The sequence below is a fragment of the Oreochromis aureus genome, linkage group 20 (genome assembly GCF_013358895.1).
Source record: "Oreochromis aureus strain Israel breed Guangdong linkage group 20, ZZ_aureus, whole genome shotgun sequence".
In the NCBI taxonomy this organism is placed as follows: domain Eukaryota; kingdom Metazoa; phylum Chordata; class Actinopteri; order Cichliformes; family Cichlidae; genus Oreochromis; species Oreochromis aureus.
The window spans coordinates 4,147,745-4,161,891 of record NC_052961.1 but is presented as its reverse complement, the minus strand read 5'-3'; the positions used below and the strand labels follow the sequence as shown (position 1 = coordinate 4,161,891).

Here is a 14,147-nt window from a genome sequence, read left to right as displayed (position 1 = left end):
AAATGCAATCGCAGGCAGGATGCTGTAAACGGACCAAACTTCATCATACACTACATCATAGGTTTTAAAACTGAGCTTTAAAAAGTGCTGCCGATGAATAGTGGTAATATCTTCTCGTGTCTGAATTTCCTAATTTCTGATCATCTGCCCCACCTTAGTCATCTCCACCTGTGTCGCACTGTGTTACAAGTTCACTGCTTGCTGGTTAACAGTATTGTTCTTCTCCTTTCATCACTCTTCTCCTCTCATTGCCATCCACAGAACATTTCATTACAGTTCTAATATAATTCATAATTTAATAATTAGCCAGAAAACTTTTTGCCCCAGAGAAACATGCATATATTTATTAGCAAAAAGGTGTTTTTCACTTAAAGCTGATAACTAAGCTGCTGTTCCATTTACATGAGAAGCTGTTCCTCATTTAATAGAGGAATAAAGTAAAATCAGGAAGAAACAGCAACAGAATGCAAAAACAATTTACTTACAGCCTGAAATATGAAATTGTTAATTAAAAGTCGTGTTGCCAGGTGAGTTCTGTGAAAAACAGATAAGTAGTTGTCTGGTTAATTTAAAAAAAAAAAATCATTCTGTTTTCTCAGCTGTACACTTTCTTTATTCTCCTCTTTCTGCTGACAATCCTAATTTCTCAGCTGCGGATGAAGAACATCAGAGCTGCTTCTCTTCGTCCTTTTCCATCTTTCCCTCCCTTGCTCCGTCGTCCTCTCACACAGATGAAAAAGAGACCTTTACTCTGCGAGACACTTTAACCTGCTTGAATAAAGGTTAAATAAAGAATAATGAAATTTCAGCCTCCTCCTTCTCCTTTTTCCTCTATTGCTCTTTTCTCCTCAGGACTCCCTCGTTTCCCCCCTCCCTCTCTCTCTTTAGTTTGCCTAATTGCCTGGTAATTAACATTAACTGCCAGGATTGGACATTTTCATGTCAATTAAGTGGCTATTCATCTTCTATTAACCAATTAGCCAATCAGAGGTTGTTTCTGTCACCCGGTAATGACACCGAGCACCAATCACGTCAACGAGACGCCCAAACAACTCGATCCCGGCTCGCTATCCTCTCCACTAACGAGATAACAAGCAGACTGAGAGCAGCTCAGCTCGTTAGCGACACAAGTGATCTGTTACTCAGTGGCAGGTGGAAACTGACTGCTGGATCCACATTACACAGCAAACTAACTGCTCTGTCTGCTGAAACACTCCACTCTTTACTTCCCTCTTTGTTTATTTAGCGCTTACTTGTGTGCAGCTTGAAACAATCATACCTTCTGATGTGATGGGCTTTTAACGGCGACATATTCTGCTCTCTTCCAGCTCCAGATTTTATTCTGGGACACTGAAGTAGCTTTGCAGGATTTTGTTCAAAAACAATCTTTCTTTTCTTCTTCTGGCTCTGTGCACAGTCTTAGACAGGCCATCCATCTATCGCCTCTTATCTAGGCCTGTGTCTTGCTGGCAGCAGTCTAAGCAAAAACAGTCAGATATCCCCTTTTCTGGCCACCTTCACCAGCTCTTCCGAGGATACTCCTAGCTGTTCCCAAGCCAGCTGAGAACTATAATCACTCCAGCATGTTCTGGGTCTGCTCCATGCTCTCCTCCCAGTTTGACATGCACTAAGCACCTTACCTAGGACATGCGGCATCACATGCCAGAAACACCTTTGCCAGAGGATAAAGGGCCCGCCCAGTGTCCCACGACTACTCTGTATCCAATCCTAAGTTTGACCAGTGGAGGTCTTTGATGCCCCTGAAGTTGGGACACATCCTCAGATCCCTTTCTTAAAAAGAGGACCGCCACAGTCTGCTAATCCAGCGGCATTGTCTCTGACTTTTAAGGAGGTCACTTCATTACTGAAGCCATGACAGAGGGTGTGCCCTTCTCCTATGTGCCCATTTTCTTACTACTGCCTACTACTGATTGGACAACTTCTGGAAGCCTGCTGAGGATCCCAGTACTTGCTCAGCGCTGCCTTTTCTTACTCTCTCTCACAGAAAAATCCCCCCTTCTACCACGGGCAGCACTAATCTCAGAAAACACACATTAATTTCCTCATCTTTAGTTGTTAACATCTGGTCATAGCATAGAAATAAACCAGCGGTCCTTCACATCTTCCGTGTCAAAACTATTAACAACGAATCGATCTCCCTAAAGCAGTGTTTCCCAACATTTTGGAGCCACGGCACATTAGAAAAATCACACGGTACACCACCAAACAAAAATGTCACAAAAAGCATATTGATAATTTTTCCCTGCACACCAGATATAGCGGAATTGACTCACTTTTCCCACAGCTTACCATTTTTGCTTTCTTCTGACCACTACTCATGCCTTCATCTGTGTCAGAATTTTCTCCAGGACCAGGTTAGACTGACTACTTTTTCTTTTCAAATATTTATCTATTGCCATTACATGCCGTTGTTTCATGACTATTTAATTTCTTCTTTGTCTTCTGTTTTACTGGCAGTTGGCAACCCATTTAATTGGAGCAGGTAGTTGTACTGCCCTCTAGTGGAAGAGAATGTAATTCTGCACGTTACTCATGCAGTCGCTTAGAGCAGCGGTCGACGATAAAAACCGATAAAAACCCTGAAAACCATAAATTTCACAAACGAGCCTCAACTCTCGCGGCCGGGTACCAAACGATTTCGGTCCGTGGCCCGGGGGGTGGGGACCGCTGCTTAGATTACCAATCAGGTGAAAGCAGATAATCTTCCACGGCACACCTGATCATTGTGCCGCGGCACAGTGGTTGGGAAACACTGCCCTAAAGCATATGCCTGCTTTGTGCTGCTTCTGCACACTTATGTGTAAAATAAACTTCCTGTTATATTTAACAAGACCTTAAACTAAGGATTTGGTGATGTTACGACTAAATTGTGTTTCTTTGAAGCAGGTGTCTGACTCATGCAGACGACACTGTGACTGTAGAGAAAATCCAAATATGTTGTTGGTTTTTGTTTTTAAATCAAAAACATTCTTCGTGTCACTTTCACGCGTTGACTAATTGGGTCAAATCCCTTTAACTCTGATATCTGCAGCAGATTTTGTCAGTATTTGTTTTCTGTGATACTTTTTCTTTGAATTGTTTTGTCCAGTTTCTGCAAGTTTATAATTTTGTGAATACGTTTTGTGGTTCTTCTAGCTCAACACAAACGTGTTCTCAAAAAAGCTGAGAAAGCAAGAAGATACAGGAAGCATGCAGTACGAATGTTGCAGTGCTTCCTGGACTTTTCCACATGCCTCAAATGCTTGAAAAACTTCAGCACTTAGATCAGAAAATGGAGAAACATCCTAGTTTAAACAACATTCGGGTTTAGCTCGTCTGACTGAAAACACCTCTCAGGAGCCGACTCTTAAATCCCATCAGTCACAGAGTCCTTGAATGCATCAGCAAGGACAGACTTAAACATGGTGTGTGTGTGTGTGTGTGCGTGTGTGTGTGTGTGTGTGTGTGTGTGTGTGTGTGTGTGTGTGTGGCGCTTCCACCCTTCACTGTTGACCTGAAGCTTTACTGTTGTTTACTGAACCATGTAATGACAGAGGGAGCAGCTCTGACCTCCATCACTGCTCCATCCTGTAGAAGATTACTTAAAAACTGTCTGATTTAGACACACTGTCAGCTAACAGGTCTATATAAATACCGAGTATACCGAACTATAAATTAATGAAGAAATGACTGAACACTAATAGATACTAGAGGAATATATCTATTAACATTTGAAGATGGCTCGGTGTGAGAAAATGTCTTTTTTGGTTCACTGAAAGAACAGATGGGAAATCCTGAGGTGTGGTGTTATTTGTTTAAGCAATGATGCTCAACAAAAATGCACCAGCTCATGCGAGTTTGAGTTATAAGTCATTTTGAAGGTTATGGAGTCATCCGTCCTACAGCGGCAGGTTTACAAGCGTCAGTCAACTATAACCGGCCAAATGATCTAATATTAGACCGACTTCATGAATCGATCATCTGTCCTTCAAGCCTGTCTGACCAGCTTCATCAGCCGCTACATGCCCCTCCCATCCCGCTACTCTCCATCAATGTATGTTTCTCTGATTCTCTTTCCTTCAGAGCTCAAGAGAGTAAAACAACTCAAGTCTAATTAACTTTTACTGTTTCAGCTGATCAAAAAAGGCCTTTTATCAGCCTACTTAGCCAATAAGTAGCTTACTTTAGTTTTTTTATTATTTTAATGTGCAGACTAAACGAGGAGAAAGGACTAACAGCACCTCTCCAACTCTTGGCAACTTGGCAAGATCAAATTGTGATCAAGATTTTCTTGCATGACACAAAATATAAACGTGGATTGTGTTTTTCATGCTATTTTGTGATAATTTGTTCAAGTAAACAGACACATAGAAAAGGCACCCAGTCAAATTAACCAATTTTCTATGAAAAAAAGAGGCAGATCCTTGTTCCAGTGAACTCTGGCAGCAATGCACCTCTGGCAAAATCCGTCAGAGAGCCAAGAATTAGAGCCGTCACAGACGACGAGCTCTGAAAGACAGAGTGGGAAACTGTCAGAGAAAATGAGTCAGAGAGAAGAGTCTGACAGCAAAGAGCGAGAGTCTGCGACTCAGACAAGAAACACTAATGTGGGTTTCATGTGTTTCATGTTTCACATCTAGCAGAGAGAAGACTTCAGTGAGGATAACATTCTTCCTCTAAAAGAAAAAAAGACAACTGCCGTGGGGGTGGCCAGCATGAAACCACGACTTCCACCGGGATGGTTTTATTTTTACTGTTAATTAAGGTCACAAAATGGTCACAATTAATCATTGCTGTTGTGCTATTAACCTCCTCACATCCACCCGGTCACCGGTGCCCACCTGAGAGTTAGGGAAGTGGAAATATCTCACTAATTACCTTTATTTAGGTCCAATGTCTTCAAATGCGATGACGGAGCCAGAGGCTAACGAGAAAACAGGAACCCGAGATTTGAGGTCCAGTTGAAGAAGAACAGATCCTGTTATGAAGGATGTGTTTTCTTGGTTATCTTGGTTGTGATACATTTGTTTGCTGTTTGGCCTTGGCTCACCATGGGCGGGAGGTTCAACTCCTGCTTTTTTCCATCTCTTGATCAATGAAACATATATTAACTTTGACAAGTGGTTCTTGTGGCTGCTTGGGACTTGGGGAAGATGGACGTCTTCCATGTTGTGTCTTGGCCACGCCTCCAGGCCCCGTGAGTTAAAGCCCAAATGGGTCAATCAAAAAAGCAAAAACCAACACATGGCCTGAAACTCTACACAGTAAGAGTTAGGCACAGAAATTGAGTGGTTATAGATCGAGTTAACCATTAGGATCACCATAAGATAAAGGGAACGTCCATTTGAAGCAGTAGAGGTTATGCTTATAGAGGACTTATAGCTCTGCAATAGTCCACACCATAAGTATGTCGTAATTGGAAACCCTACACCGCACCTTATTCCATACTCTAAGCCTCAAGTGCACCTACTACTGTATATATTGTACTGACCCAGCCTTCTTTTACCGTCTACTTCTAATCGAACAGTAAAGTCATCTTGAAGAACGAAAACTGCTACTGCCAACATGTTTTTGAAAAATCTCAGAACGGTCCTGCACTGGAATAAATGCTGGCAATCGTGTCAGCCACTGGCATAAACATGAACTCTTACATAAGGTGAATGCAAAAGTATAAATAACATTTTAGAGGTTTGGGATAGAAAATTCTAGAAATTTGCCTATTATTCGAACTCCAGGCCTCGAGGGTCGGTGTCCTGCAGGTTTTATATCTCACCCTGGGTCAACACACCTGAATCAAATGATTAGTTCATTATCAGGCTTCTGGAGAACTTCAAGACATGTTGAGGAGGTCATTTAGAAACTTAAATCAGCTGTGTTGGATCAAGGACACATCCCCTCCATGCCCTCGAGGCCTGGAGTTCGACACCTGTATGGTGTGTTCAATTATGAACAGGTTGGAAAAGAGGTCTTGTCTTACACATCGATAAGCATCTTTAATGACTTTTGAGACAACGGCCTCACTTCCTCCTACAGAGAAGCCATACTGACAGCAGAACTGAAGTTTGAGTTTGTTGTGACTTGCCCATAGTTATATGTTGTTTTGTGTCTTCTTACAGTTGTTTTATGTCTCTTTGTATTCATGCCAGATTGTTTGTAGGGCTTTCGCGCCTCATTGTATTTAATTTGTGTCTCTTTATGACGGCTTTCCATCTGTTCGTAGCCATTCAGAAGCAGGTTTTTATTTATTTGCTGTTGCTTGTCTTTGTACATTGTTGTAGATTATTTATGTTCATTTTATTTAATTTTCAACATGTAAACGACTCAGGCCAACCATCCAATCTCCCTATGATTATTCAGATATGGGCACAGTAGGCTTGTGTCATTGATCCCCATCTTGGTATTTAGCACACAAAAAGGTCTTTAGAAACCTGGACCTTTTTCTGTTCTAATAATCACAGTAATATTATGTCTACTTATCATCCTGTCTGTCTTATGTTAGTGTCGAAACATGCCAGGCAGCTATGTGAAGCATTGTGGGGACCCAAATATGTTCCTTCACCTTCCTTCGGGGGACATTAAGTCCCCATACAGTGAATCACGTTTTAGTGTGAGCGCTTGGTCATAAGTCCAGTTAAGTGATGAAAACAAGTCTGTGTGTGTGTGTGTGTTACCTCCATGTTGCTGACTCGTCCCTCCTGGAAGGAGCAGTCCTGCAGGTTGTTGGTGCAGATGTGACGATATTTACACCAATGACACGGAAACTCACTGCTGACACAGGAAGTGCACCTGAGAGAGGGAGAGAGAGAAAAGTTCTGAGTGGCCGAGCACAACCAGCAAGAATTTATGAGTTCATTACCGAAGAGACACATGAGATAATTAGGTTAGAGGTGTTTCAGGCTTACGAGTTGAGCACAGAGCAGTTGTAGTAGATGAGGTTTGTGGTGATGAACTGGTGTCCAGTCTCTGTGGAGCGAAGGCTGAGCTGCACCACTCGCTTCGCTCCTGAAATTAACAGCATAACAACATCCTTCTTATTACTTAGTTCATAGTGATCAATATCATGGTGCGTTACACTGAAGCTGACATGATTAAAAATTAGATTAGAATCGCACAGTAAATGTGATCATAGAGAAAAACGAGAAGACAAAAGAAACAAGTTCAGAATAAGTGGGTGTGTGTATACTTGTTTTTCTGCTGTTTGGGGACTTCCATTAGCACAATCACAGAATAGGGACTTTTTGGGTCCCCAAAAGGCAAACCACTTAATTTTAGGGTTAGACTGATGTTAGATTAAGGGTAAGGTTAAGAGAAAAGTAGGGTTAGGTTAAGGTGAGGGTAAAGTTAAAGGTCAAATTTCCAGAACACGACAGGACAGTAAGGAAAGATGATGTCCTCTGAATTCACTGAAGCATGAATTTGTGTGTGTGTTTCTTACCAAAGGAGTGTGTCTGTGCTGGAAGGTCCCTCAGTGATGGTGACATACACATCACCTGACCTTTGGCCCGCACCTCTCCGGGGGCATTACTCAGGTCCTCAAACACACAGGTAACCCCACCAGACAGCGCAGGGACGTTCTGCACCTGAATGGTTAACTGGACACCAACAGACACTCGATCACTAAAAGTAAAGTTCTTATTTACACTTCAGAAAGGTTTCTATTCACAGCTGTTGCACGAACAGGAGTTCAAACAGCTGGACTAAAGAACAAATCCACTGACTTTCAGGTAAAATCAGCAGATTGTAATGGGAATTTTGACAGCGAGTATTTTATGTAATTAAGACAATAATGGTGCATACCTGCATTGCCGGGGAGGTGACTGACATGCTGCTCGGGGAAACAGAGATGTTGACGCACTGGTCCAGTTGTATATTGAAGTGCTGAGGCTCCTCCCACTTGTCACATGCTTCCTGTCTGGAACATCTGCAGGAAAGTGAAAAGTAACCAAGGGATTAACATCGACAGAAGAAGCCACTTGGACGAGTGATGAAACACAAATCAGCTTTCAATCAGGTTAATGTCTACTAAACATCTACATTATTTAGTGCTGTTGACTGACACAGGCGTAGCTCTAAACCTCAGACTGGACCTTACAGCAGTTCGATTTTTTGCAGCTCTCCATCAGTAATCATCTTCAGATCTTAATTCTTTAAATATACTTTCTTCTTATTCGCCCTTTCAGATCAAGTCCAGTTTACAAATGTGTGTCTCTGAGGATCATTTAAGTTGATTTTGATTGTGCTAACTTATTGTCTGTCAGTTACTTTATAAAATTCACATTAGTAGCTCATAACTTCCTTTATTAAATTAATTAATCTTTAATCTTTTAGCACTTTAACATATTTTGTGTGTAAATGTGATGTAATGTATAAGTAAAACCATGATACTAGAAACATTTTACTGTCTTTATACGCGCAATTTTAAAACTTATGTAAATTTCATGTTATGATTATTTACTTCTAATTTCTTCTAATTTTTTTTTAGAAAATATTTTATTACCTACATTAAAAACATTTTCACATAAAGTATGTTTGTACTCACTATATCGAACTTCTATATGACATTTATTTTTTATTCTTCTTCTTTGTTGTTAATTTGTTATTATTACATTGAAAAACAGTCTAGGACAATTAAACTTTTATTTTTACACTTTCTACTAAATTATTTAATTGATCTTTTAAAATTCCTGTCTTTTTTTTATTTTTATAAAATGTTTTTAAATGCATATATGTAATATTTATCTATTTAGCCATTATTCAATGTAATATTAATATTTCATTTATTTGCCAAGCTATATTTGATTGAATTTATTAATTACTTTATTTCGATTTAGTTCTCTATATTTTTAAAAAGGGTTGTGACGTTTAACCTAAAATCAGGTGACAGGAATACACTGGTGGACGACAGGATCTGTCAAACTTAAAAAAAAAAGATGGAAAACATCTTTTCTATTTGTTGAATTTCACTAATTAAAATTAAAGTGAGCGGTGAGTGACACAGGTATCCTGGAAGTGCAGGTGGAGTTGGAGCAGGAAACAGTCGGAGGTGAAGCTTGGTGTCTGCAGAGAGCAGCAGCTCCAACATATGCAGCTCCACACAGCATAGATAGCAGCCTGCAGTAATGATCTGTTTACTTCTAATTAACAACAGATGGACAGAATGAGTGAGGGAGCGTGAGGAGGAGAGGAGATGAAAAGCAGAGAGGACCACAAAGATTGTACATTTACAGTTAAAATCATCCGTTTGATGAACTGAATAAGTCACAGTTTGCTTTTCTGCTCTTTTCCTTTCACACTGCGAACCACACATCACTCTTTAAAGCAGTGGAGCCTGCACCTGGTCTTGGAGGCAAAACTCAGGGTAAAAAAAAACAACTAAGGTTTAAAAAGGAGACTTCCCATTGGGCCAGCTTATTAAAGTTGCTCAGATATTTTTCATCCACTCAGACCTTCTCTTGTCTGAACAGTCAGAGATTTTAGAAAGAAACTTAAAACTATAAAAGTGAGGGCGACATGTCTTCATGTCACACTGGGAGATGGGTTTACGCACAAAGATGTCCTGCTGCAACATATCTAGAAGCTTCAGCATAAAAACAAGCTGCGTTTTGTTCTCTGTAGTTCACTGCCAGTCAGAGACTTTTACTTTGAAGGGGCAGCTAACTGATGCCAATCCAAAGAGGAACTTCCTCCACCTGCTTGGATGCTGAACATCAAACATCGCGATGAGGGAGACTGTGTGAACCATTTATAGAAGCATTAATGACGCCTCATGGGAGCGTGCACACGCACGCACGCACACACGCACGCACACACACGCACGCGCGCACACACACACACACACACACGCACACACACGCACACACGCGCGCGCGCACACACACACACACGCACACACACTTTCTCTGTTCAGTACTTTTATTTCTCTAATTTATGTCCTGTTTCTCTTCTCGTGTTTGAAATACTGAGACTGACTTTAAACTTACACATGTATTCTTATGTATTGGAGAGGAAGTTATTACTGTAGTTGATTCACTCACATTTGCTTGAACTTAATCAGTTACAATAAAAAGATTTTTTTTATTGTATTGTAATTAATAGTTTCAATTCTTTTAGAGCAAATAGCACAAAAAAGCATCAAATGTTTGCTGACGTTGCCATCACAAAAGAAAAAAAAAATTCTGCTTTTGATTTTGGATGCAAAATTAATGTTTGAAGGTTGTTGGACCCAAAGAAAATGAGATATTCCAAGAATTTTGTAGAGTAAATAATAATTAGAAGAGTCAAGATCTTCATTTGACCTCATCAGCCACAACATTAAAACCTGTGCTGGCCTCATTAATGGCACTGAAAATAATTTCCTACCATTCAAAACACTGACTTCACAGACATCTGAAGGTGTGCTGTGGTATCAGAAACTAAGATCTTATATGCTTTGAGTCCTGGAAGTAGCAAAAGAGTCTCTGTGGATTGTTTTTTCACCACATCTCATAGAAGTTTTGGCTGAGCCCAAGCCAACACGTAGAACTCTGCCATGTTCTCCAAATCACTACTGAGATATCTGCAGTGTGGTGGCGTGCATCATGTCACTTACATACTACTAAATACAGCTGCTGAAGATTAGGGAGATCACACCATAAGATAAAAGATAAAACATACTGACCAATTAGTTATCGACTTGAAAAGTCAAATGTACAATGCAAACGTTTTTCAGACCAAAACCCAGTTTATCTGACCCTTAGTGCTAAACAAGAGATTAAAACAATTACTTAAAGTTTATTCACAAAAACTAAAGCTCAAACGTCTTTGATGATCTGTACCATCATATCAGCCACTTAGGCCATTAAAAATGATCTAATAGCACACATACAGTGAAGAGCTCCATTTTTATGACTTACAGTTGTGGATGAGGTCGAGCAATGGCCTTCAGCTGTTTGTGTTGGGACACCTGTCTTATCCAGGTGAATGAGTGGAAAAAAACAAACTCTACACAAAAACCTAAACTGTATTTTGTACCAGGCTCTAAATGTGCTGGTTAATGCTGTGGCAGTGGGAGTAAACTCAGACTGACTCACTTTTGGAGACAGCCTCATGCAGCCACTTCATGTTTTCGACACTTTGGCATTAGCTTAATTTCTCAGTTGGCCCTCGGGTCATACATGTCGAAATCACATCTACATGGATGCCAGGAAGCAACGTTTCATAGCATAACATTACACTGAGCATCACATTCCTCTGCTGTCTTCACTTTTCACAACAATGAACAATGATTGCCTTTAGTTGGCAAACGTTGGGAGGAAAAAAATCTCTTAAAACAGAAAGAGATCTCCAACATCTGCTGCAAATAGATGCTGGGGTGGGGGTAAAAGAGGAAAGCAGGAGAAGGCGCACACACCTGGCTGTGCACAGAATCTCAAAGAAACTGCGATTCATGAGACCAGACCATCGGCTGTAGCTGCTTTAGGCCGTAGACATGGGGTTGCGATGGTTACTCAAGAGACCGCTCTGCAGGTATGCAACTCCAGATGCAGCAAGCTGTGAAGCATTGTATGTTCCGACACCTTTCATCAGACCAAGCACTAAACGGTTCACATTACAGTAATGTAATGAGCTTTCAGCCACCATGACCTTGTCAATGGTTCACTGGTTCTCCTTCCTTGGACCTCTTTTGTAGGTACTAACTACTGCACCCCACAGACTCTGTTAAAGGCCTGCCATCTAACCATCACAATTTATCCCTCTGCAAAGTAGCTCTGATCCTCACACAGCCATTTTTTCTGCTTCCAACACACCAGTTTCAGAAACTGATTGTTCACTTCCTGCATTATTTAAGTCTCACCCCTTCATAGGTGCTTGGAAGGAGACAATCAATGCTATTTACCTCTCTCAGTGCTTTTACTGTTGTGGCTGACCAGCGTACAGACTGTTACTGGGTGCATTTTATAATGAGAGATGAAGTTGTTTTTTTGTTTTAGCAGAAGAAGAGCAGGAGCTGTTCGTTTCTTACTTGTTGAAGAGGACACACCATCCACAGTGAGGGTCTCCTGATCCCAGACAGTCTGAGCAGCTGCTGTACTGCTCACAGCTCTCCACCGGCAGTCTGCTCACCTGAAACAAACAATCACACCAAACATGTGACCAAGTCCACCAACAGTCGTGTTTAATACAGAAACATGGGCAGGTACCCGAGAACTGTGACTTCAAATGAAAACTGGGTTGATATTTGATATGAATTCGCTAAACCGTTCGATCAAGGCATGTTTGCATTCAAGCGTTTTTTGATTTCAGCATCAGAAAATGTTTCTGAACCTTCTGCTGACTGTTTGTTACTGACGTCAATGTGTAAAAACTGATTTGATATTGATTTACGTGATTGTATGACCACAACATGAGACATTACTGAAATTGTTCCCACATCACACATTTGTGAGTGTGTGTGTGTGTGTGTGTGTGTGTGTGTGAGTGTGACGGGTATTATCTCATTGTGGTTTAGTGGGTTTCTGCTAATATTAACAGCTTGAGGCCAGAGTATGCAGCACACTCTCTTGACTTTGTGAACTCTGTGTGTGTGAGCGTGTATTTATATCTTTGTGGGGACCAAAAATTGGAAGTTTACTATACTTGTGGGGACCAACAGCCCTTATGGGGACCAAAATCCAGGTCCCCACAGGTTTGAAGGCATTTTTGAGACTCAAAATGTGGTTTTAGTGACAGGGTTAGGGTAAGGGTCAGGGTTAGGCACTCATTTTTCATGGTTAGGGTAAGGGGCTAGGGAAAGCATTATGTCAATTAGATGTCCCCACAAGACATGAATACCCGACGTGTGTGTTTGTGTGTAGGCTGTCTTCCTGAGAGGACCACAGATCCTATGAGGACCTTTGTGGAAAACTGGGACATGGATATGTGAAGCAGGGACATTTTCAGAAAATTAGGACATTTTGGGGCAAGCCAAGTGTGGACTCATTGTTTGCAAATGTGGGACATTATTATGAATCTGGGGGAAAATTTGTGGCAGTTTTTTGAAAGAGAAGGAACCTTTTTGAAAAATGGGCACACATGGATGTAAATTTATTATATCTGAAGACTACAAGGACATTTTTGCAGAATGGGGAAAAAGTGTGAACAATTCAAAAAGTGTGAACAATTCAAAAAGTGAAGAGAATTTCTTTTTAAGTGGGGACCTTTTTTAAGTTTTTATCTTAAATGTCTAACGAGGGACAATTACATCATCACGCTGTTCTTAGAAGTTGCTTACATGTCTTTAGATTAGATTTCTGTTAAGTGGGGACATTTTCTGAAGGTGGGGATTCTTTTGTTTGTGTGTTTTTGAGGTTTGAATGTTTTATTTCCTGTGTGATTTCTTTTACTTTATATTTTCAAACTATTTATCAGTTTTTTAGTCAGCTGAAAAAAAATTGGCTAAAGTTTTTTTTCTTTGAAAAACTTTTTTCTTTCTTCCAAAACATTTGGTTAGGTCACCAGTGATGCCTTAAATCACTTAATGCCTCTGAAAGCTAACCGCACATGAAACATAAGTGAACATAACTGAACTGCTCGCCATCTCAGTTTAAGATAGAAAACAATGGGTGAACTCATTTGTTTGAGACAGAGAAGACAGAGACGGTCAGTTCGGGTCCTCACAAAGACGTAAATACAAGCATGTGTGTGTCGTATCTTTTACCCAGAAGCCATTGCAGCAGGGAGACAGTAAACACAGTGATAACTCTGTGGGTCTCATTCAGACGTTCACACATGAATACATTCATTGTCTCGCACAGACGGTCCTGTCTCCTCTCTGACCCCATTATCAGGTTGCTCTTAAAGAGACGCTGCTGTTTCCGTCGGACTTCATCTAAAAGCTGCTGACGCCGTGGTTCCCATTCTCATACAGCCTCCCCGTTCACATTGTTTATTCACTGATATGCGGAGTTCAAATCATGCTGACGCAAATAAAATCCAACTGATGAGAAGAAACTCCCAGAACACTTATTTTTATCCTTATTTTACGTGTTCGCAATCAGCATATGAACCTATAATAAACTAGTTATACGCTATAATGCAACGTTGAGCTTGGTAAATGGTAAAGTAAACAAGTTGTGGGTCACAAGACATCGGTTTTCCAACAGGTCAGCCAAAGTCAAATCCATTTAAGG

At 40.7% G+C, this 14,147-nt stretch overlaps 1 protein-coding gene across 2 annotated transcripts in view; it reads right to left on the bottom strand.

The window, feature by feature from the left end:
* Nucleotides 1-14,147, bottom strand: part of plxna3 (plexin A3) — a 147,120-nt gene that overhangs the window by 48,012 nt on the left and 84,961 nt on the right. For both annotated transcript variants that reach the window (XM_031759143.2, XM_039603852.1), the window contains exons 8-12: nucleotides 12,002-12,102; nucleotides 7,798-7,921; nucleotides 7,436-7,592; nucleotides 6,903-7,002; nucleotides 6,672-6,786 (exon numbers count right to left, since the gene is read on the bottom strand). In XM_031759143.2, coding sequence (XP_031615003.1) covers nucleotides 6,672-6,786; nucleotides 6,903-7,002; nucleotides 7,436-7,592; nucleotides 7,798-7,921; nucleotides 12,002-12,102 — 597 coding nt within the window. The remainder of the gene's footprint in view (nucleotides 1-6,671; nucleotides 6,787-6,902; nucleotides 7,003-7,435; nucleotides 7,593-7,797; nucleotides 7,922-12,001; nucleotides 12,103-14,147) is intronic.